Source organism: Colias eurytheme, chromosome 4 (genome assembly GCF_061535395.1).
Source record: "Colias eurytheme isolate Ceu_HAF_F1 chromosome 4, ilColEury1 Martin Lab GWU primary, whole genome shotgun sequence".
NCBI lineage: Eukaryota > Metazoa > Arthropoda > Insecta > Lepidoptera > Pieridae > Colias > Colias eurytheme.
In genome coordinates, this window is record NC_142983.1 from 4,636,955 (window position 1) to 4,661,729 (window position 24,775).

A 24,775-nucleotide genomic window follows, 5' to 3' on the forward strand; every position below is an offset into this window, starting at 1 on the left:
ATTTTTATTTTTGATAAATAATTTAATGAAAATATACAAACCGTAAAAGGACGTTATTAATAAAATTACCGATAGGTAAGAATATATAAGTGGTGTTTTGTAGGAACGTCATTAACGTGCTAAAATCTTAATCATTATGGATACCCATATGAACTGTTAATTATATGAGCTTTCGAAATATTATAATAAAGTCGGCTTGGTTCACCCCAAAGAAGTTATATATGTACTATTAATAAGACTGTGCACCAAAAATATTTGATTTGATAAAATATGATCTATTACAATACTCGTAAGGTTGCTTATTAGCGGAAGCTAAGGAAGCGAGAGGTGTCCCCTAAGGAAATGATCCTTGTCTAACGTTTTGACATATCTTATAAACATCAATGATAACCAATCATTGATGTTTATAAGAAATACACGTACTTATCAACTTGTAGAAATGGTAGTTAGGGTGACCATGAATTTTGTTTGACTTTGCACCATCTCGAAAGCGAAATTCTCGAGCAACTAAGAGAAGACTACGATAAAAATAATTGATGATTCACCTATGAATGAAAATTATAACTTACAGTGTTTACACTTTTACATGTTTTTATATGTGAGGACACTAGTTTAAGTTTACTTTTATAATAGCCATTAAAATAAGTATACGCTACTTATCATGTTGTCATGGTCACCTAGTTAGAAAGAGACAAATTGGATCGAAAATCGCTCTCGGACCGGATCTTGCGCCATGGTGCACAGTCTAGTTATTAGAATAAATAATTAGTCTTTTGATAGACATACACACCTAGTCGATACGTATGACGTAAAAAAAAGACTTCATTACTTCCTCCTTTTTTTGAAGTTGGTTGAAAAAAGAGTGCGAGACGGTGGCGAGACGACTATTGTACGTTTGGAATAAGGCATTATATACATGGGTTATAATTACAATTTATCTACTAAGATTATATTCTATACATATAAGGATAAAAACAGCAGTTTGTTTGGTTTAATAAGATTTCTCTGAACCTGTCTAGATTGTAGTTAATTTTTAGCACAGACATCCAAGTAATGTTTATATATCTGTGATTTTTAGAAAACATAGGACTGGATCAAATCGTCTTTTTCTAATCTGTAGTAAGGTGTCGATTCAGCTGTCGACATCGACATTTGACATTTAAAATTTGACACAAAACCGATTATTATTTTTCCTTTGATTATTTTTATCTATCCCTTTTTGTAAAAAATATTGAAAGGATATTAAATTATTTATGAAAATAACATGTTCGATTTATTTTTTTACGACATTTATTTTGGCAAAATCATAAAGCTGTGTGTGAAATTTGTTTAGGCCAATCGCAGTTTAGGTAAAATAATTAGTTTATTCGAATTCTTTATCATCAGACAGGATAATCCATGGATATAAATCGGCTATTGGTAATTTATGACTGGTAAGTACAGTTTCAATTTTAATTTTAGCATAAGTCTGTTTTTTAATTTACGAAATTTTGAGTCAATGTTAATACATAGGTTCGGTACCTATGAGCTAAAATTTGAATAGCTAGGGTACTACAACATAAGTTTATTTTTGGATATCGACACAGATTATTTTGCTTTAATATTTGTGATGCATGCTTAATTTAAATTTTCTAAGATTAAAAAATAAATTAAAATTTACATTTTTTTGATAGTAGTACCTATAAATTTACTTTATAAAATAGTATTAATATTATTTTATCTATATTAATACTTGGCCCGCCTTCGCCCGTGCCTACATTGGACAAAAAAATGGCCTCAAAAGGTCAAATTAGTAGCATGGTAGCAGTTTCTGATTTTAATTACAATAAACTTAAGTATAATAATTGTCAATCACATCTTCAGTAATACTTCTCATAAAAATATATATACAGTGGTGGACGTTTAATTAGAAACACGTAACAGGATGAAGTAGTCATCAAATTTATTTACTTTTGTGTATTAAATTTTTAGAGATTAAGCATTATTTCATATGTAATAGATCACCCGTTTATCTAGTTTTACAAGACATTGCTTAATTTTAATCAAAAGTTAGGTTACATTAATAAAATTAAACAACTTTAAGTGAAGTCTGATTTCCGAGTATTTTCAGTCTGGACAACAAATTAGAAACAGCACGGTTCGAGTGTTCCAAAGTCAAAACCTGTTGAAATGCCGCCAATATTTTTTTCTTCTACAAATATTTGCACCGTTTTTTAAACATTCCATCTAAAAGTTTCTGAAAATTAATTTGCTTTGCAGTACAAATGGGTAAAAGTAAGATTTGTGACCCATCAACAAGAAAAATAATTTTAAATTTACATTTTGACAAAAACTGGAGTTACAGGAAAATTGCAAATCATTTAGAGTGTTCGATAAAAAGATATTCAATGATACCGTTTATTTAAAAGAGCATGGTACTTCTGATTAAGTCCCTAAAAAAGCTCGACCATGAAAAACCACTGCTTGCGAACATAGGCAAATAATTCTTTTCGCAAAGATGGATCCATTTAATGGTTCCAATTCTATTAGAAAATATGTTTTTGCAAACGTCTTAAAATCTCATACAATATAAGCCACGACGTTGTAAAGCCGTTGTTGTCTATAAAGATTATAACAGTCTAAAACAACCCCATACATGCCCATACTATAATGTTTCCTCCGCCATGCTGAACTGTTTATTTATTATCTAAAGCCTGGTTAACTGAACGACGCGCGTATCCTTTGCCATCAGAATTGATTAAATTAATTTTAGTTTCATCCCAAAATAAAACATTTTCACTGGCGGACTGTCCACTAGTAATATTTCTTAGTAAATGAAAATCGTTGTTCCCTGTACTGCCTAGTAAGAAGCTGTACTTTTCTGGCGTCTCTCCCAATAAATTTTGCCTCGACTTACTGCCTGCGAATCGATCTCATCGACACATTGCGAGGTTCATCTTCGGAAAAAACCTAATTTAATAATAGAATTTGAACTTTTAAATGGATCCATCTTTGCCAAAAGAATCATTTGCCTATCCTCGCGTGCAGTGGTTTTTCATGGTCGAGCTTTTCTAGGCACTTGATCGGAAGTACCATGCTCTTTTAAATAAACTATAGCATTGAATATATTTTTATCGAACACTCTAAATGATTTTCAATTTTCCTGTAACTCTAGTTTTTGTCAAAATGTAAGCTTAAAATTATTTTTCTTGTTGATGGGTCACAAATCTTACTTTTACCCATTTTTACTGCAAAGCAAATTAATTTTCAGAAACTTTTAGATAGAATGTTTAAAAAATGGTGCAAATATGTGTAGAAGAAAAAAATATTGGTGGCATTTCAACAGGTTTTGACTTTGGAGCACTTGAACCATGCTGTTTCTAATTTGTTGTCCAGACTGAAAATACTCGGAAATCAGACTTCACTTAAAGTTGTTTAATTTTATTAATGTAACCTAACTTTTGATTAAAATTAAGCAATGTCTTGTAAAACTAGATAAACGGGTGATCTATTACATATGAAATAATGCTTAATCTCTAATACGTTAATACATAAATGTTAAATGAATTTGATGACTACTTCATCGTGTTACGTGTTTCTAATTAAACGACCACCACTGTATATATTTCATAGTCTTGATTAGCACATAGTCTACTTATTATCCGGTTACACAAGTACAATGATTCTAGCTTGTCCAATGGTTTTTATATTGTTTAAATTTCATATAAGTATAATAACTACATATACAAATACACATATGAATAATATGTTTACTTACAATTATCATAAATTTTCATTAGTGCATCATTTTTTTACTATAAAATTATAAAAAGTAAAACTAAGCTTGCAGAACTCCGTAGACAATATAAAAAATACTAGGGTTCCACCTGTGGCCTCAGGTGCATTTTCAAAGATAAACTTGCATAGTTCCTGTTCCCGTAGGATTCTGGGATAAAACTTATCCTATGTGTTAATCCCAGTTACCCTCTATATGTGTGCTAAATTTCATTGTAATTGGTTCAGTAGTATTTGCGTGAAAGAGTAACAAACATACATACATACACAAACATTTATCTTCACACTTTCTCATTTATAATATTAGTAGCATAGGATAGGAAGTATAGTCTATCTATTTTCGTATTGCAATATTGATCATACTTGTAAAATTAAATGTAAACTTGACAAGCACCTTCAACATCACAGCCATGAAGGTTGAATCTTAATTGTTTTTGTACCATTGCCTTTATTTTTATGGATAAGATATTTTCGCAAAACTCTTTTCATTGTTATTTTTTTAAGTGAAATAAATTATAATGAATTATGGATGCTAACTTGACAGCTTTATTATTATTGAGTCTTGCTAAAATTTTGGCAAAACAACAATGAAGTCTGGGTCTGGTTGGCAAAAAAAAACAGATCATTTGTGCAATTTGAGCAATGCAACTACAATTCTGATATTTATATATTTTTTATCTCCTAAACTCATCCAAATAATATTTCATATTATGACAAGATAGTTGAAATTTGGCTTGTGTATTCCTTTTTTTTGTATTTTTCTTACAAGTTAAAATTATCGAAGGAATACCTAACTGAAATATTAGGGATTCATACCTACTCTATAATAATGTGGCAACAAAATAAAAAAAAACACAGTTGAATTGAGAACCTCTCCTTTTTTTTAAGTTGATTCAAATATAAAATATATGTAGTTCAATCAATTTTACTTCAAAACAGAAAGTTTGCTTGGAATCATATTGCTCTTTCACACAAAAGTAATTAGGAACTGATTGTTGTTTTGTTATTCATCATCATCTGCCCATTCTGATTTCTGTTCCCACACCCACTGCTGGGACACGGGATAAAAGAAAGATAATTCAGGTAAAGATAAAGCTGATTTTATGATATAATTGTAAAAACCACTAACTTCTGATCAAAATAATTTTTCTTTTTAACATACACGTGAGATTGCCTTTGGTTTAATATCTCCTTATGCGTAATTTATACCGATTTCTCAAAGGCCTTTGACAAGGTAAACCATTCAATTCTAATACAGAAATTGGAGTTGTTCGGAGTGTCTGCCACCGTCTTGAATTGGTGCAAATCATATTTGGATACCAGGCCGTCGTCTGTTGTTCTCAATGGTAGTCAATCAGAAAGTTATATCGCAACCTCAGGTATTCCACAGGGCTCGAATTTAGGGCCTTTATTCTTTAATGTTTTTATAAACGATCTGCCGGATATATTCAAACACTCCATTCCATACCTTTTTGCAGATGATCTCAAGTTAATCCGCGTAATTCGTTCAGAGACGGATGCAAATTTGCTCCAATCAGATCTGCAAAAATTAAATGAATGGTGTTCTTGTAACATGATGCTTCTGAATTGTGACAAATGCTACCATATAAAATTTACGCGCAAACACAAGATCATAGAGTCTTCATACAATATTCACGGATCGTTGTTGCAAGAAATTAAGGTAGTTCGAGATCTTGGAGTTTACCTTGATTCACAATTACGCTTTACATCTCATTACGACAACATATTGGCTGCAGCATATCGATCGCTTGGCTTCATTCTACGGTGCTCCAAAGACTTCAAAGATCCCAATACAACACTTTTGCTATACAACAGCTTTGTTCGTAGTCGTCTCGAGTATTGTTGTACAGTCTGGAACCCAACCTATCAAACGCATATAAATCGTATCGAGCGTCTGCAAAAATTACTGGTTCGGCGTTTGGCATTCAAAGCTGGAATTGCTAAATCTTGCACAAGTTACCTGGACAGGCTCAATTATTTCAGGATAATGAGTTTAAAATCTCGTCGTACAGTGTTGGATGTTGTCTTCTTATTTAAAATACTCAATCACAGCATTGTTTCTCCTGAACTATTAAGTAGAATATGTATCAATGTCCCCGCTAGGATCCCTCGTTATCCCTGCGCTATACTCAGAACTCCTCCATTTCGTACAAACTTAGGGAAACATTCCCCAATGGTTAGACTTACCCATGAATACAACGTTATCGCAGCAAAGTCACGTGAAATCGATATATTTCACAATTCACTTGCGGTGTTCAAACGTATTGTTATCAATCATTTTAATAGTATATGTTAATTAAAACATTATAAACTTATATCAGTACCTACCTAGGTTCTAACCTAGTATTAGTTTAGAATACATATTAGTAAATACGACCTTTCAAATTTTTTTAAATGTATTTTCAGCAAGACGTACACTAGTCATTTAGTCATTTTTTTCACTATATATACATTTATAAAAGTTCATGTACTTATGAGAAATTTATTATAATAAGAGATACAATCTTTTCTTTTTCTTATTACACTATAATGTCTTAAAATAATATTGTCATCCGTTCAAATAATATTTGTAATATGATCGTTGTAATTTCCTGTAAGTAAAGATACATAAATGATTTTTGTCGTAAGCAATTTTAGAATTAAGTTTTCAAACTATGTATTCTTTGTTGGAAATTCAAAATAAAAATAAAAATAATAAAATGCGTAAATAATAACGATCCCTAATACTACGATCTTTCTGCAAAGTAATTAAATAATTATCTCAAGTAGATAAATGAAACTACCCATTAATAAAATATATCAATGGGCATTATTGCACGCCACCCACAACGCGAAGCTTGTGGGTGTGTTCTACTCTCGAAAGATCGCGTTGCGTCAAGCACCAATTTTTTTATTTCTATTAAAAATTAAAAATTTTAATAAGAAAATGTTTTATAGTGCAGAATCTATATGAAATCTATTAATATTTCGTCAGACTTTCTTTGATAATAATATTACAGTGACGGCACGCTAACGTATTTACAACATTGGTTTTATCATTTGTTGACTAAAGATAAATAGTTGTTATCATATTATGTTTAAGTATGAACTATGAAGTTTGATTGAGATTTAAATTGCAAATTTAACTTGGCATTGAAATGATATTAATTCTTAGAATTTTATTAACATATTTTGCATCATTGTTCCAATTCCAACAAGAGCCAACGTTGTAAATCTAGAACTCAAGTAAGAGACCTAATTGTACGATATGAAATTGCACTTGAGCTACTGAATTTGGCACTTATCTATTGGCCTATATGAAATCATAAAAAAGAGTTTAAAGATTTCGTATGTATGTGTTCCGTATGTTCGTTCGTTTTCGTATGGAAGATCTTCAACTACGTAGTTAGCTAACAGAAGGCTTAGATACTAGTCGATGGCTCCGTCTTCGTCTGGTTTTACCAGGGACAAAGAAAATAGCATTTGTGACTGATAATGATGTAGCTTTCTAATGGTAAAATAATTTTTATAAGCGATGAGATAAATCGCAACAAACATGAAAAGAAAAATCCTTATTCTTATTATAACGTAGACTTTATTATTTACTAGCTTTCCGCCCGCGGCTTCGCCCGAGAGAGAGAGAAAAACCCGTTCCCGTAGGATTTCCGGGATAAAATCTATCCTATGTCCTTTCTCGGGTATCAAAATATCTCTATACCAAATTTCATGCAAATTGGTTCAGTAGTTAAGGCGTGATTGAGTAACAGACAGACAGACAGAGTTACTTTCGCATTTATAATATTAGTATGGATTAGGCACATAGAGCTTTTTTTCAACTTAATATTATGATCCGAATATCACTAAAAATATAATGTCCTCGATGGGACCTTTTTTATTATTATGATTCGCGTGTGAACTAGTTATTAAAGTTTTGGAAATAATCCACAAAACAGATGAAAGATGAGATGAAATGTTTCGCTCTAACATAATAAGGAGATTATATTTTAGTAACGACACGTTTAATACAACATTACGATTTTTGGTATTTAGAGTAAAAAAAAAACTAAGAAATTTAAAGCAAATTATCTGAGCGAAACAGCATATTTTTGTAATACCAGAAGTTGGCTTAACCTTCATTAATACCAGAGGTGTCGAAACGTTCGACTTGTGTGAATCAGAATGTGCCGGTATTTCACTTGGCGTATTCGCTTGCCTGAAATAGTCAGTGCATTGGAGTAATCTGTGGCGTTCACTTCATGAAAATCTACTTGCGTCTTCGCACTTGGCACGCGATGGACATCTATTGATGATATATTAAGTTGACATTGAAACATATACAGTGATATGATTACTGCTCTTATGAGAGGACATTTCCAAGATTAATACTCGTTCCTGCGGTGATTTCATAAAAGTGAATGTTAGTGGTGGTGCTATATTGTGTATATTAATCGGGCTGGCCATGTGTTTTGAGTACGCTAATGTGCAATGCTTATAAGTAGCTGGAAGAATTCAGATTAGGTAAGCGTTAAAAAACGAAACATTGTCCTGAGTGAGGAGTTAGAAAGTAGATAGCATTTATGCTAAATATAATTACATAAGGATGGGTATGTAATTGCTAATTAATGCTGACATATCTTGATCAGCTCAAACATTTTAAACAAAAACAGCATAGTAATAGTCCAAAACGTGATTGTAGAAAATGGAAGTTTGAATTTTGGTGGGATAAAGATTTATTTATATAGATCGATTATTTACAATGTCTCCTACAGTATCAATTGCATTATAGTAATTTTATCGATAAAACACACGGAAATTCCCTTGCCCTTTGTCCCGGTAGAGGTCAAGAGACTTGAGGTTTTAATGAACAGGTAGAAACCGTTGGTTTTAAAAGAATTTTGATCAGGTAAACATACCAATTACCTACCTGTATATTTTAATAACTAAGTACTAATTACTTTACTTGACTTGACTCAGAACTTGTCCATTATTTATAAAAGTTAATGAATCTTTACATCCAGAATCGTCGAACCAATATAGGTATTCTGTTTAAATTTTTATTTGTCACATTTTGAAAGGCTTATAGGCCTCTTCACAATGGGCAGCTTTGGGCGAGTAGAGGCAATCACGTTAGTGCAGAAAAATATTTCAGTTAAACAACAGATTAATAAATAGTCTCTACACTAAACGTAAACAGGAAAATAGAAATCCTCTGCAGTAAGCCGTAAAGTTATAAAAAAAAACATAATATACTTAATAGAATTTGTCAATTTGTACTTAATACATCAAGAAATGAATAAAATATTTTGTAAGTCCCGACGATTGATGAATTTTACAAGCGCATACTGTATCTGTTTGTCTTGGGGCATCATGGCTCTATAGCCTTTCAAAGGACTAAACCAATTTGAGGACGGGATTTTTAATAGAAATCTTTGTCAATAAGGAATCATTTCTCATCTTATAGATCAGAATTAGGCGATATTCAGCTCTCGATGAAACTTTTGCATCTTTCATCTTATAATTTATTTCATTTCATTACTTATTATTTACTTTTAAAGAGGGATCATTTCGTTCGGTAGGTAGGTATTTGCAACTGAAATGAAATCTGGCTCGCAGACACGTAACTTATCTTTATAACATGTTTACTTCATAGTCATGTAAAGTAATAGTGTGCTGCGTGGTATCAAGTATCATACGATCCTGCACGATAAGACTAAGTATTACAATTTGCGATTTAATTGAAGTCTTTTACTTACTGACTATATTGTGTTACCTATTTTCGTTTTCCTTCATCATCTTTCTTGCCTTAGTCCCATTTATTTGGGGTCCGCACATCTAATACTCTGGTCGGCACATCTAATACACTTTATTTTCGATTTCTTTGATTTAATAAAATTTATTTGACTGCTTGCTGTGATAATAGGTAGGTAAATATATATTACAAAAAAAAAACAAAATTGTAGTTACGTAAAATAACTTTAATCACGTGCTGAGTACAAATTAATGAGATCATAATAACATAATACATATAAATTAATACGCACAATCGAGTCTTTTTCATAAATTTTTCTCAAATAAAACTTGTATGTTATTATTTACATTATGTACATCTTATGAAGATACATAATTAGTCACCATAATAAAAAAAACACACTCACTTGGTTCATTTTATAATAATTGTCTCACGTTTGATATTTTATATTCTTTTGTACATCTAGTACTAGCGACCCGCCCCGGCTTCGCACGGGTGCAATGCTGATACTAAATACACTACAGAAAAACTGTGAACGTTGTATATAAAAACTAGCGACCCGCCCCGGCTTCGCACGGGTACAATGCTGATACTAAATACACTACAGAAAAACTGTGAACGTTGTATATAAAAACATAGCGGCCCGCTCCGGCTTCGCACGGGTATAAAATAGATAGCCGGGCGGCCGACCTGCAGCGCTGCAAACGCTACGTCCCGCAATTTTTAAATCTGTAATATCTTCGAAAATATTCACTTAAATCATACGGTGTAAAGGGCCATATAGATCTATATTAAATGAACAATGTATTCAAGGTATTTAATTGGTTAAGGATTAATGCTGTATTGGTTAAAATCGCATCGAAAATTAGCCATTATTTGTCGTAAAAAGTAAATGACAAAAAAAAGTTATTGTGGGTTATCCATAAGAGATAGACATATACCATCGCGGACTTTTCTGTAGACCTTATCAATGTGTATAATACTTAGTACATTATTTTGATAGAACTCGTAGGGTTCAGCCTGCGTTTGCAATTTAAGCGGAATAAATGTAATTTTTTACGACATCACATTAGAAACCTCAAAAATAACAGTACTTCTCCACTATTTAATGGATGTTATTATACATATAAACCTTCCTCTTGAATCACTCTATCTATTAAAAAAAACCGCATCAAAATCCGTTGCGTAGTTTCAAAGATTTAAGCGTACAAAGGGACATAGGGACAGGGAAAGCGACTTTGTTTTATACTATGTAGTGATTAAAAACATAGCGGCACGCTCCGGCTTCGCACGGGTACAAAATAGATAGTCGGGCGGCCGGCCGGTACCAACCGCCGCAAACGCTATGTCCCGCAATTTTTAAATCTGTAATATCTTCGAAAATATTCCCTTAAATCATACGGTGTAAAGGGTCATATAGATCTATATTAAATGAACAATCTATTCAAGGTATTTAATTGGTACATTATTTTGATAAAACTCGTAGGGTTCAGCCTGCGTTTGCAATGTAAGCGGAAAAAATGTAATTTTTTACGACATCACATTAGAAACCTCAAAAATAACTGTACTTCTCCACTATTTAATGGATGTTATTATACATATAAACCTTCCTCTTGAATCACTCTATCTATTAAAAAAAACCGCATCAAAATCCGTTGCGTAGTTTCAAAGATTTAAGCGTACAAAGGGACATAGGGACATAAGGACATAGGGACAGGGAAAGCGACTTTGTTTTATACTATGTAGTGATTATTAATATTAATATGTACTCTAATAACCACATTTCATATAAGATTTAAAATGTACATTATACACATTCTTCAATTTCGCGAAAAAACATAGGTTCGTTAATAGTTAAATAACTGTAAAGTTAAACTTACATTTAACATAACGTCATCCTCTTTGAGGTAGAAACGAGATCCCAATTTTGACCCATCAGTAATTGAAAAGCGAAGCATTTACCACATTTTGATTACGCTGTATAAGGGGCGAAAAGCGTGTTTAAGATAAATCAGTCTCGGCATTTATCTCTTATAATATCCGCAACTATATCTCTTGGAAGCATCGTCGCTCTGGCCGTTTTTGTTATAGAGGCTTTAGTGCTTCTTCCTGGTCGCCGGTTGAAGTAAACATAGACGTTGTAAACGAGCTGCCTCGTGTCGGCCGGGAGCTCCACACGCGATTCCTCAACGCTGTCCATACCTCGTCCGTTATATAATCTTCTCCAGCTGAACATTGTCCAAGCAGTCATTGCTTCGTCTCCGTATTGCGCCGTTTTGATTAACAAAATATGAATACACGCTTCCAAAAAATCTGTCTACAACGATTTTATGAGCTAAGAATTATCACATAAACAATAATTGTACTGGTCTAAAAAGTAATTAAGGATGCTATCATTAGGACTGACAGCTGACTACTGTGTCCAGAGCCGATCAAAGTTTGTGGTGTATTGAGAGTCTATCCACATATTTTTGATTTCCGGTAGAATAGCAACGTGATTGCCATTCAAACAACGTTTTTATTTATTCTCTGCTTAGTGCTTTGCTGTTGGTATGCAAGATAAAGCGTTATGCTGAGTATCTAAACTCAAATAGTACTGCGTCCGTTATAAAAATTAACTGCAAATATTATTTTATGACGTTACCTATTTATTTTTTGTTAAAGTTGATAAATATAGATTTTCAGTAAATTAATAGTCTTATTTGATTGTTTTATGTGATTTTTAAGATCTAGTTTTACATAAGAGATTCCGTTTGTACTTCAGTTATTTTTAAAACACAAATATTAACCGCGAGGTTAATAGCGATCCGTAGAGGCAGGGTTTATTTTGAGTTTCGGTTACGCTTTCCAATTCTTCTATTTTTACAATATTTCAGGTGTGCTATAAGTATGAATATTTTCAAAAGTAATGGTAGGTATAAACTGATGAAAAATGCAATTTAGCTACGTAGATATACAGTGGTGGACGTTTAATTAGAAACAGGTAACACGATGAAGTAGTCATCAAGTTTATTTAACATTTGTGTATAGAAGTATTAGAGATTAAGCATTATTTCATATGTAATAGAACACCCGTTTATCTAGTTTTATAACAAATTGCTTAATTTTAATCAAACGTTAGCTTAAATTAATAAAATCAAACAACTTTAGGTGAAGTCTGATTTCCGCGTATTTTCAGTCTGGACAACAAATTAGAAACAGCATGTTTCGAGTGGTCTAAAGTCAAAACTCAAAACCTATTAAAATGCCGTCAATATTTTTTTCATCTATAAATATTTGCACCGTTTTTTAAACATTCTATCTAAAAGTTTCTGAAAATTAATTTACTTTGCAGCAAAAATGGGTAAAAGTAAGATTCGTGACCCATCAACAAGATAAATAATTTTAAGTTTACATTTTGACAAAAACTGGAGTTACAGGAAAATTGCAAATCATTTAGAGTGTTCGATAAAAAGATATTCAATGCTATAGTTTATTTCAAAGAGCATGGTACTTCTGATTAAGTGCCTAGAAAAGCTTGACCATGAAAAACTACTGCTCGCGAGGATAGGTAAATTATTCTTTTCGCAAAGATAGATCCATTTAAAGGTTCCAATTCTATTAGGAAATATGTTTTTGCAAACGTGTGAAAATCTCTTACAATCTGAGCCACGACGTTGTAAAGCCGTTGTTGTCTATAAAGATTATAACAATCTAAAAACAACCCCATACTATAATGTTTCCTCCGCCTTGCTTAACTGTTTTTAATTTATTATCTAAGGTATGGTTAACTGGACGACGCGCGTATCTTTTGCCATCAGAATTGATTAAATTAATTTGTTTCGTCCCAAAATAAAACTTTTTCACTGGCGGACTGTTCTCAAACAATATTTCTTAGTAAATGCAAATCGTCGTTCCCTGCCTAATAAGAAGCTGTACTTTCCTGGCGTCTCTCACAAACAATTTTGCCTCGACTTACCACCCGAAAACCGATCTCATCGACACATGGCGTGGTTCATCTTCGGAAAAAACTAATTTTATAATAGAATTTGAGCGTTTAAATGGATCCAATTTTGCCAAAAGAATCATTTGCCTATCCTCGCGAGCAGTGATTTTTCATGGTCCAGCTTTTCTAGACACTTGATCAGCACTACCATGCTTATTGAAATAGACTGTAACATTGAATATCTTTTTATCGAACACTCTTAATAGTATGGGAAAATTAATTTATTCAGATCGAATAATTCGTGTAGTTTTGAAAGTTGCTACAGTTATTCCTAAAGATGTCCAGATGAATATACTAAAAGCCCCCGAGGGAGGGACACAAGCCGGCGGCGGGGGAGGGGGGGAAAGGTCTCTTTTTCAAGGTTTTTGCTTGTAACTCGAAATTTTTTTCATAATATCTCTTTAGTGACTTCTACATTAATTATCTACATTAAATTTCCTATAAATTACGTCTCAACATTTTTACTGTACGATCAATACTTTAGGAGATACAGAGTATTAAAGGTAAGAAAAATAAGAAACAACATAGTTTTACAAATTTTAATTATAAAAAGAAATAACATCTTTTTTTGCACGAGTATGCCGACTTATTAGTCAAATTGTGTTTCATCTTCGTCATCTTTATCACTAACATCGATAGGGGGTCCATTAGTACAAGCTCCTAGGCAGCCGTTACAGATAAGACTACACATAATGCCCGCTTTTCGGCAACTGCATTTTCCGGAACATCCACTTTTACATCGGCAAAAAATTGAATTTAACAACGCTTCAGGAGCAGGAGGATCCAAGGTCGTGATTGGTTCTAAGTATCCATCGACTCTTCGCTTCCAACCCCATATTTCAGGAGGCAGTTGGTTCCCAAGCCACTCCTGTACTTGATGGAATACTCTGTAGGCGTGATATTTTGCTGACCCTTTGGTAGGGGGGAGGGAAGAAAGATCCGGTTTGGGCTTGGTACAAGATTTCAGAAAAACTGTGAATCGATGTCTGTTGATCTCAGACTGAATACAGGGCGCTCGGTATACTGCAAGAAACATTTTTTCTCCGGCTTCTGCTATAACCTCCTGAGTTGACGTTGGGTCATAAAATACAGTTGCTGTTTCCTTTAGTGACGGCTTTTGATCAAAAATCTTGATAATTGATGTTTTTCCCTTCCTGTAAATAGCTGAGGTTGTATCACACCCACTGAAACTATGCAGAAAGAGAATAGAATCACAAAATGAATGTTTTTGAAGTTCTTGGGAGGAAAATATTTTGGTTTCCACTTTTCCTCTTCCTGGTTTGACAAAAAATATTTCTTTTTCTGGAGGAGTAATTAGCCATTAGAAGGACTACAAGATCAACATCTTCTCCAATAACAGTGACCACAACATTGTCTGCAGCTTTATCAATTGCAGTGCGAATAATGGTGCAGTCAGCATCACTTGCAGCTATTCGTGTTTCTATGTTTGCAGCCTGCATTTTTTCTGTCAGAAGTTTAATCAGTTGGGACTTGTTTTTTGCATTTGATAGAAAATGCTCTTGCTGAACAGTGACCTTCATCGATAGATTGATGTTTATATCAACAGACGATTTCACCGCCCTCCTTCTTTGTTCAGACGTTTTTGTGCTATTTTTCACGTCATCGTATCCATCAAACACTACGGTAGAAGATGGCCCGTAATGGGTTGGAAGCGAAGAGTCGATGGATACTTAGAACCAATCACGACCTTGGATCCTCCTGCTCCTGAAGCGTTGTTAAATTCAATTTTTTGCCGATGTAAAAGTAGATGTTCCGGAAAATGCAGTTGCCGAAAAGCGGGCATTATATGTAGTCTTATCTGTAACGGCTGCCTAGGAGCTTGTACTAATGGACCCCCTATCGATGTTAGTGATAAAGATGACGAAGATGAAACACAATTTGACTAATAAGTCGGCATACTCGTGCAAATAAAGATGTTATTTCTTTTTATAATTAAAATTTGTAAAACTATGTTGTTTCTTATTTTTCTTACCTTAAGTAGGTACTATGTATCTCCTAAAGTATTGATCGTACGGTAAAAATGTTGAGACGTAATTTATAGGAAATTTAATGTAGATAATTAATGTAGAAGTCACTAAAGAGATATTATGAATAATTTTCGAGTTACAAGTCAAAACCTTGAAAAAGAGACCTTTCCCCCCCTCCCCCACCGCAGGCTTGTGTCCCTCCCTCGAGGGCTTTTAGTATATTCATCGGGACACCTTTAGGAATAACTGTAGTAACTTTCAAAACTACACGAATTATTCGATCTGATCGACGATTCTGAATCTAATTTGCTGTGGCTATAATGATTTGCAATTTTCCTGTAACTCCAGTTTTTGTCAAAATGTAAACTTAAAATTATTTTTCTTGTTGATGGATCACGAATCTTACTTTTACCCATTTTTGCTGCAAAGTAAATTGATTTTCAGAAACTTTTAGATAGAATGTTTAAAAAACGGTGCAAATATTTATAGATGAAAAAAATATTGACGGAATTTTAATAGGTTTTGACTTTAGAACACTCGAAACATGCTGTTTCTAATTTGTTGTCCAGACTGAAAATACGCGGAAATCAGACTTCACCTAAAGTTGTTTGATTTTATTAATTTAAGCTAACGTTTGATTAAAATTAAGCAATTTATTATAAAACTAGATAAACGGGTGTTCTATTACATATGAAATAATGCTTAATCTCTAATACTTCTATACACAAATGTTAAATAAACTTGATGACTACTTCATCGTGTTACCTGTTTCTAATTAAACGTCCACCACTGTAAAAATAAAATAGTAATGATATGCAGGTTACTTGTCACAAATGGATTCTGTAATACTTCGTGTAGGTGCGCATAAAACTCAATGACCTATCATGAACGTCAATTCCGATAGGTTGATAGGTATGCGGCCTTGTACTGAATTGCGTAACCGACTTAATAGATGAAGCCCATCATAGACCAAACAACTATTTGGGCTAATATCGAAGTTACTAAAACACAAAACAATCGAATAAAATAACGGTAGTAAGTTTTGCAAAAAAAAAAAAAATGTGTGCGTGTACTAGAGTACACACGTAAGAAGTGAAACTTCTTTATGACCTTATTTTTCAAAAAATAATTTACTATCTATAGTAATATTATAAAGAGGAAAACTTTGTTTGTTTGTTTGTTTGATTGATTGTAATGAATAGGCTCATAAACTACTGGACCGATTTTAAAAATTCTTTCACCATTCGAAAGCTACATTATCCACGAGTAATATAGGCTATATATTATCACGCTAAGACCAACAGGAGCATAGCCACGCGGGTGAAACCGCGCGGCACAGCTTGTATACAATATTACAGAAATACGTTAGTCTAACACGCTCGTCGTTTCGCTCCTTGCTACCTATTTAAATATTTACACCAGCCGCTGCTGCAACTCACTCGCTTCGCTCGCTCGGCTCGTGCGGTAGTTCAAAAATCAAAAGTTAACCTAAGATGCTCGTCGCTTTGCTCCTCGCTACCTATTTAAATATTTACACCGGCCGCTACTGCAACTCGCTCGCTTCGCTCGCTCGGCTCGTGCGGTAGTTCAAAAGTTAACCTAAGATGCTCGTCGCTTCGCTCCTCGCTACCTATTTGAATATTTACGCCGGCCACTGCCGCGACTCGCTCGCTTCGCTCGCTCAGCTCGTGCGGTAGTTCAAAAGACCAAGGGAGACGCCAAAAAATTCGAGTTATATAGAGTTTTCAACTTATAAAGGATTTCGACTTAGGCGGATTTTGATTGGACATAAAGAGTTTGAGGTTTATTCTTATAAATATTGAATTCACAAAATCATAATTGAACACCAATCAAGCAAACACGTGTTAACGTGAGTCATAGATTTATTATCGTATACTCCTAAAATGTTTTCTAAGAAACAATACTGTACTTACATTGTCGGCAAGTTCTTAAAGGCGGTAACTTATTTTTGTTCGAACAATAGAGGTAATAAATATAAATTCCTAATGTCGAAATCTCGAAACAGTCAGAAATTAATGACGCACATAGTATACAGGGTGTAATCGTTAAGTGTGCACAGGCGATTATTCCGTAACCATTACAGATATCAAAAAACTTAAAACTGATATTGAAAGTACTTAACCTAATGAGTAAAGTGGCCATAAATTTTTTTTAAAAATAAAACGAGAAATATCTAAAAAATTAACTTGAAACCCTCCCATACATTTAGTATGAGAAACGAATATCCCATGTACATGGGTTGATCCAAAAGTAATGATAATCAATATTAAACGAGGTCATTACAATTAAAATATGTAATTATGTATTTCACTAGATAGTCTTCTAACTAGATAATATACTTTGATATTTTTTTTCCTAAACTTAGAAAAAAAAACTTTGACTCCACAAAAACCCGTCTACTACGGTCATCACTTCGCTGTCGTCATAAAATTTCTTGCCTGTAGGTGTTTCTTGTGCCCAGGAAAGAGATAGAAATAACTAGTAGCTAGATCTAACAAACAGGGTCGGTGTTCAAGCATTTGGAATGCCGATTTTTGAATGACAGCCATTGCAACTGACGCTTTATGGTCTGGTGCGTTGTCTTGGTGAAACAACACTCAAGCCCGCAGTTTGCCGTGTCTCTTTTTTTTACTAACCTACCGCAATCTTTTAATTTGGTCTATGTAGTAAGAGCCCAATATAGTGGCTACCTTCTTAAAATATTCCACCATACTTATGCCTTCAGCGTCCCAAAAAACTACAGCTTTAATCTATCCCACTAATTTTCACTGTGAATTTCTTCATCGTCACTTTGGAAGCTCGCATCCAAGCCATTGATGGTTTCTTGGATTCAGCATTAACATGGTGAACCTGGGTAACGTCCATGGTCACAAATCGTGACAAAAAAATATTCTGATCTTATTAAAAATTTAGAAATTCACTCTTTAAATGTCGAATCGTTGTTTCTTCTTTTCGTCGGGAAACATTCTGGCACTCACGGTTCACATTCAAATTAATCTAAATACTTGGAGACGTGGCCTGTTTATATGATTTTTTTGTGATAACTTAGTGAGTAAATGAGCAAGCAAAAAACATTTATTTTATATTTTTATGTGCACAGGAAATACCCAATTATCATTACTTTTGAATCAGCCTAGTACATTTGATATGAAACATTTTAGCTTTTTCTTTATTTTTTTGGTTTTCTGCTTTAATAACTTCGCAAATTTGAAGGGAAGTTCATTTAGAAACTGTAAATAGACCTCCTCATTGTATTGCACAATGAGGACATGACTTCTAAAATCTCCTATGAATACAAAATGTATGGGAAATAAAATGTATGGGAGCGTTTAATGTAACATTTTTAGATATTTCTCGTTTTATTTTTTAAAATTTTTTATGGCCATTTTACTCATTAGGTTAAGTACTTTCGATATCAGTTTAAAGTTTTTTGATATCTGCAATAGTTACGGAATAATCGCTTGTGCACACTTAACGATTACACCCTGTATACATATTATGACAGAGGTTAAGCTTAAATAACTTGAAAAATAAATAACATGATCTCGCCCACGTGTTGGTGTTTTAAAAAATTCAATCAAAAACTGAGGTTAACTTTAAATACAATTTTAGAAAAATAAATACCACAATCAACATTCAAGTATTAGAAAAAATTGATACCATAATTCCACCCACGTGTTAGTGTATTGAAAAATACAATCAAAAAGTGAGGTTAATCATAAATAACTTAGAAAAATAAATACCATTATTACACCTAAGTATTAGAAAAATAGATGTAATTACTTATTTACTTTATTTAGAAATTCACTGGAATTAGAATTAAAACAAACCCTTTGATTTTGCTGATCACTTTAATATAACATGTATAATGTATATAGTCACGAGTACGGCGTAACGCAAAAATGTCACGAGTACGGCGTAACGCAAAAATGTCACGCGCGCGGCGTAACGCAAAAATGTTACACAAAATTTTTGTCCACCCCCGATAAAGAAGTTTCACTTCAAAAATATTTGAATGCAGAATAGACAATAATAGAGACAGTAATTTAATGGTTACTAAAAGCGTATCAGTGTCATTGTCCTCGTTGCTTTTGTTTATGGTGGTGCAAACCGTTGTTTGTACTCATTATTTTAATAGAAAAATAATTTACTTTCAAGTGAAACTTGGTGGTAAAATTTGATAATTTCTGCAGTATATAAGCAGTACTTACATTAACAAAAAAAATAGTCGGAAATTGTATTCTACCTGTATTTTGTAACAAGGGATGCATAAGTACCTATAGGTATATAAAACACAAGTATTGTAACACAACACCAACGACACAAAGTGCATATTATAAGAACAAAAGCTTCTACAAACTGTAATGACCCCTTCTAAGTACCTTGAAACTCGATCTTTCGTAAACGATACCGGGAGCTTAAGCTTTTGTAATTATTTTTGTACTTACACTTTTTACAATTGACTTTAGGTATTTATTTATAATAGAGTTTTAAGTAAGTACATATAGATACAAAAATCACATTTAATAAGTACATACAATTTGAATCAGAATTTCATTGTTCAGTTTGGATTACACTGAACTACAACACAGAACATGCCAAGTTTTGATTCTTATGTCCCTTAAAGATGTTTTAATAGTCTTTGAACATTAAAATTATTATAATTTGGTTTAATTTCAAAATAAATTATTTTAAAACTTGTGAAGAAGTTTATTACAAGGAGTATCGAAAAAAAATATTTGGCTGATTATTATTAAAATTTATAATTTGTAGTTGGATTTTTTTGCTGGAATAGAACCCGGGGCGAATTATGTTTTACCTACTTATTAATTTTAATTTAAGATATCTACACAGATTATATAAGATTAATATTAATAAAATTAAATATGTATTGCTTAATAATTTTTTGTCGTAATACTATAGAGTATAGATAATAATTGTGCACTCAAACTTTTGGTCTCAAAGGCTCAAACTTGAAATGTCTTAAAATTGCCTGACGCTAACGTAATGTGCCTAACTAAAAAGCGTAGGAATTTTCTGTTTTGTGATGACTCAAATCTATGACTCAACACGGAGTTAAAAATGAAGTGGAATGCAGTTCTTGAATGCATGAGTGTCTGTCTTAAGATGTGTCAAAGAAAGATAGATACTTTCTAAAAATATATGTTTGAGAGGAACATATGCGTTCATTGATGTCATATGTTGAGATGCCAATAAAACAAGCTCTCGTCAGTACCACCTGCGTCCGTCCCACTCGCACGCGCCGGCAGCAGCTGTTGCAAAGATGCAAAGATGCTTTGAGAGCTTTGACATTTTGCTAATACAGTTACTCCAAAGCACGAAAACCCGGAATTCGCATACTCGGTAACCTTGACGTTTTATACGCTTTCCAAAAATATGTTCACATCATAGAAGTTCAGAATTCAGAAAATCCATACTAATATTATAAATGCGAAAGTAACTCTGTCTGTCTGTCTGTTACTCAATCACGCCTAAACTACTGAACCAATTTTCATGAAATTTGGTAAGGAGATATTTTGATACCCGAGAAAGGACATAGGCTACTTTTTATCCCGGGAAAATGATGTAATCCCGGAAATCCCACGGGAACGAGAACTATGCGGGTTTTCCTTTGACTGCGCGGGCGAAGCCGCGGGCGGAAACCTAGTATGTATTTAATATATTATTGATTTTAAAAACCGAAAATAATGAATTAATGAAATCATCCAATCCAAATGATGTCTATCTGTCTATGTGATGATCTCACCGGTCGTCAATGTTGACAATGCAAAGGACCGGTCGGACGCGGGGAGAGGCACGGGACGCAAGGGGCTCCACGCTGCAGGGTTTGCGCGATTCACGCATGCCGCATGCCGTACGACCAGTCAGTCCGACTCGACAGTAAAGTTGTCCGCCTCACGCGCGGCGCGCGCGCTCCTATCTTTTTCATTTTCTTCGTCTCCACAAATTTTTGTAATCTAGTCAAAATGTAGGTTAGTGATAAAGTGATATTAAAATAGTGCAAATCCAGTGTATTAAAAAGTGTCTTAATTCAATAATCGCTACATGCTACGGTCCAAAGAACAATGCTGTGGGAAAAAATAACGTTCAGCTGGCATCGGCACTCGTTCCCAGCTACCTACCTACCTCTCTCCCCCCGCGAACCGGGTACCGGGTTCAATGCGCCTCTGCATTTATTCATCGTTTGTGGGAAAAATTGACCCCCGTTTTTAAATTTTTATTGTTAACGAATTCACACGATTTCGTTGTAGACTACCGCATCTTAGATAGCATCTTTCGAGTATTTTGTTTTTATAAATCTGTAACTGGACCATTTTAAATGAACCCCATGAATCAAGTGACATTAAAGTTCTTAGTTAAATACAAAGTGATTAGTTAATTAGACAAGAGGAAAACAAAATTAAATTCACGAACAAGACATCAAGGTTGCTTCATTCCGTGGAACTGTATTGTTTGTTCCGTGCTTTGCCATGTTTGTCAAGTTTCAACTTCGTAGAAGTTATCTCATTGTGCAACGAGTGGGATTCATCTGCCTTACAAGAATATCAGTGTAGACGTGAATGTGGTAAAGGGTCGTTATGAAAATTAGATTTATCTCTGTGATTGTGTTAAACGAAAGACGGCACTGTGAAGTGGTTATGTGAGTGTTTGAAGTGGATGAAGAATAGTATTACCTGATTTAAATAAAATTAGGTAAACATGGGCAATCAGGGCTCGTCTCCGCACGAACCGCTGGATCATGTCCAAGCGCCGAATCCTGATTTAAAGATGGTAGGTGAATTTCCTTTCTTTATAATATGTATTAGCTATTAATTATTTTTTACATATTGTGTTATGTTTTTATTGAACAATAATTTGATTTATTCTTAGTGGTAATATTTGTTATCAATTTTTATAATGGCACTGTTAAAATATAATCGCCATATCAAACTATAACAATTACTGTAAGTATATTATCGTTGACCTAGTAAATTTCGTCCATATGCTTACATCATTTAGGTTTATGCTTACGATATACATAGCAAAGCACAGCAACATAAACATTTGCTTAACAAATGAATTAGTAGAGCAGAACTTTAGATGCATAACGTAGACTGTACCACCCAAGTAGGTACCACCGCTTAAAAAGTAAAAACTACAGAGATGAACCAAAAATAATAACAACCGTTAAATTAAACACTTATAAAAGTTAATACAAATACAGTTTTGTATATTATGTGCAAGCGATTTACAAACGCTATATAGGTACATGCATTATTAGGTAACTTTTTATAAAAATAAACTTATCTTATTTTTAAAATAACAAGGGCGGAAATAATACCTTTTTAACGAACACGTGTCTATGTCCCGATATAAATCGTTGCTCTTCAACTGCGTTATCCTGACTATTTAGTGCAACCATCTGGCCTAAATGTGGGTCGCAATGATTTTAACACAGGCAGATTAATTTGCACTCTAATGTTTACTTTACCATTAAATATTTTAATCCAATTTGTGCCACTTATAAATGTTGAACCATCAATGTATTGTGTATCTGCATATCTGCATAAAGCTTTTTATCCTATTTGCGTACATTGATATCTACTTATAATTTGTGTTGTGTTATTCGAATGAATTTATAAATATAAATGAACAATGAGTTGTTTATTAATATTCTGAACACAGCTGACTTGCGTATTACCCGAAGTCGTTGTAAGTTAAACTACGTATGACGTATCTATAACAATCACGCTGGAGCCCAGACAATATATGGTTTCGATTGGCTTTATAGGGAAAACTTGCTAACAAAACACTATAATTAAATGTTTTAAAATCCAGTAAATTACTGTGTCTGATTGTTGTTGAGTTTATACTTTATAATCAAAACTATTGAAACACAGTGACAATTACAAGAAGATTTACATTATTTCAGTATTTTATATTTAAATTTCACTTAAATTTCATTTAATTTTTCCGAGAGTATACATTCTTCATTATAATTAAAGTTTCATTCGAACCAGCATCTCGGTAAAGAACTCTATTTTTTTTTATTAACCCATTGACCACCGAGCTGCCCGATTGTGGCCCGATCGGGCCACGGCCCACGACACAATAGATTTTCTATTGTGTCTGTGATTCCGGGGGCTGAGGCATTAAAATCATAAGAATGAGCTTTTACGATTATTTAATTCATCAGCAGTTTAATAATTCGTATTTTATGCATTGCATCTTTTACCTGACTGAAATTCCCACATCTTACTGTGAAACTACAATAACGAGATCTCTAAAAATTTTAAAACGATGGAAACCGACTCGAATTCATAGATATTATCTTATCATGGCCCAATTACAGGTGTATTAATTTATGAAATAAAAATGTTTGTCAGCTATATCTGTATGATAATAACTATGCGACAAGTAAGAGCAATAAGATAAGGTCGTGGTAAATAAAAAAAAAATATCACGAGTGAAAAAATAAAATCACGGGTTTATGTAATTCTTGCATTTTACATGACACCATTCCCACATGTTTATAAAATGTGAACATTTCGTATTTTGCGATGTTTCAAGATAATATTTGGCATCTAGACAAAAAACTACATAGAAAATCTACACGTCTTGTGTTATAGGTAGAGTAACTTAAATTTAATCTGTGGTTTTATCTGTTTTTATACCGACATAGTGATTTAAGAGATTATTATTATGATGAAAACGAATGCAAAAAACTTATAAAAACTTATTAAAACAATTGAAATTTGAATAAACAAATCATTATGCGCATGGTCTTTCCTCTAGATTAGAAGATTTAACTAGGTAAGCACCATAATCTGGTGACTGACCGCAAGTCATGGAATATCGTCCTATACTTCCGTGAATACAATATCCTCGTAATGAGTAAGTAGTGCATTAGTGGTTAATGCATATATTTAGTTAGAGGTTTGAATACATCGAATAATTATAAGGAAAATACCAATAGGGTGGGTGCTTAAAAAATTAGCCTGGTATGAAAGTAGTTGACTTGTTTATTCAATTTACTTTCATTTTCCAGAGGTACAGATATTATGGATATTATAGATATTGAAAATGCTTTCAATGTTCCCTATGAGGTCCATTGCATTGTTAATCAAGTCATGGGTATTGTCTGAACTTATGAAATTACATTTTCGAACTGTGAGTACTATTTACTCCGACTTATTATCATTTATCTTATATTTCAATAATATTATGTTCGCATTATCCGTATCGAACAATAAATAA

At 33.2% G+C, this 24,775-nt stretch overlaps 1 protein-coding gene across 3 annotated transcripts in view; it reads left to right on the plus strand.

The window, feature by feature from the left end:
- The first annotated feature begins 1,170 nt into the window (after positions 1–1,170).
- The window catches only part of LOC149908909 (protein numb-like), a 37,190-nt gene continuing 13,585 nt past the window's right edge, over positions 1,171–24,775 (plus strand). The window contains exon 1 of one of the 3 annotated variants that reach the window (XM_090120490.1): positions 1,171–1,433. Coding sequence is in view for 1 of the 3 variants with exons in the window: in XM_090120489.1 (XP_089976615.1) it covers positions 22,238–22,309 (72 nt within the window). In the remaining 2 variants the exon portion in view is untranslated. Of the gene's footprint in view, positions 1,434–7,990; positions 8,293–21,406; positions 22,310–24,775 lie in introns of those variants that run through there. The other 2 variants (XM_090120491.1, XM_090120489.1) reach the window with 2 other exon arrangements.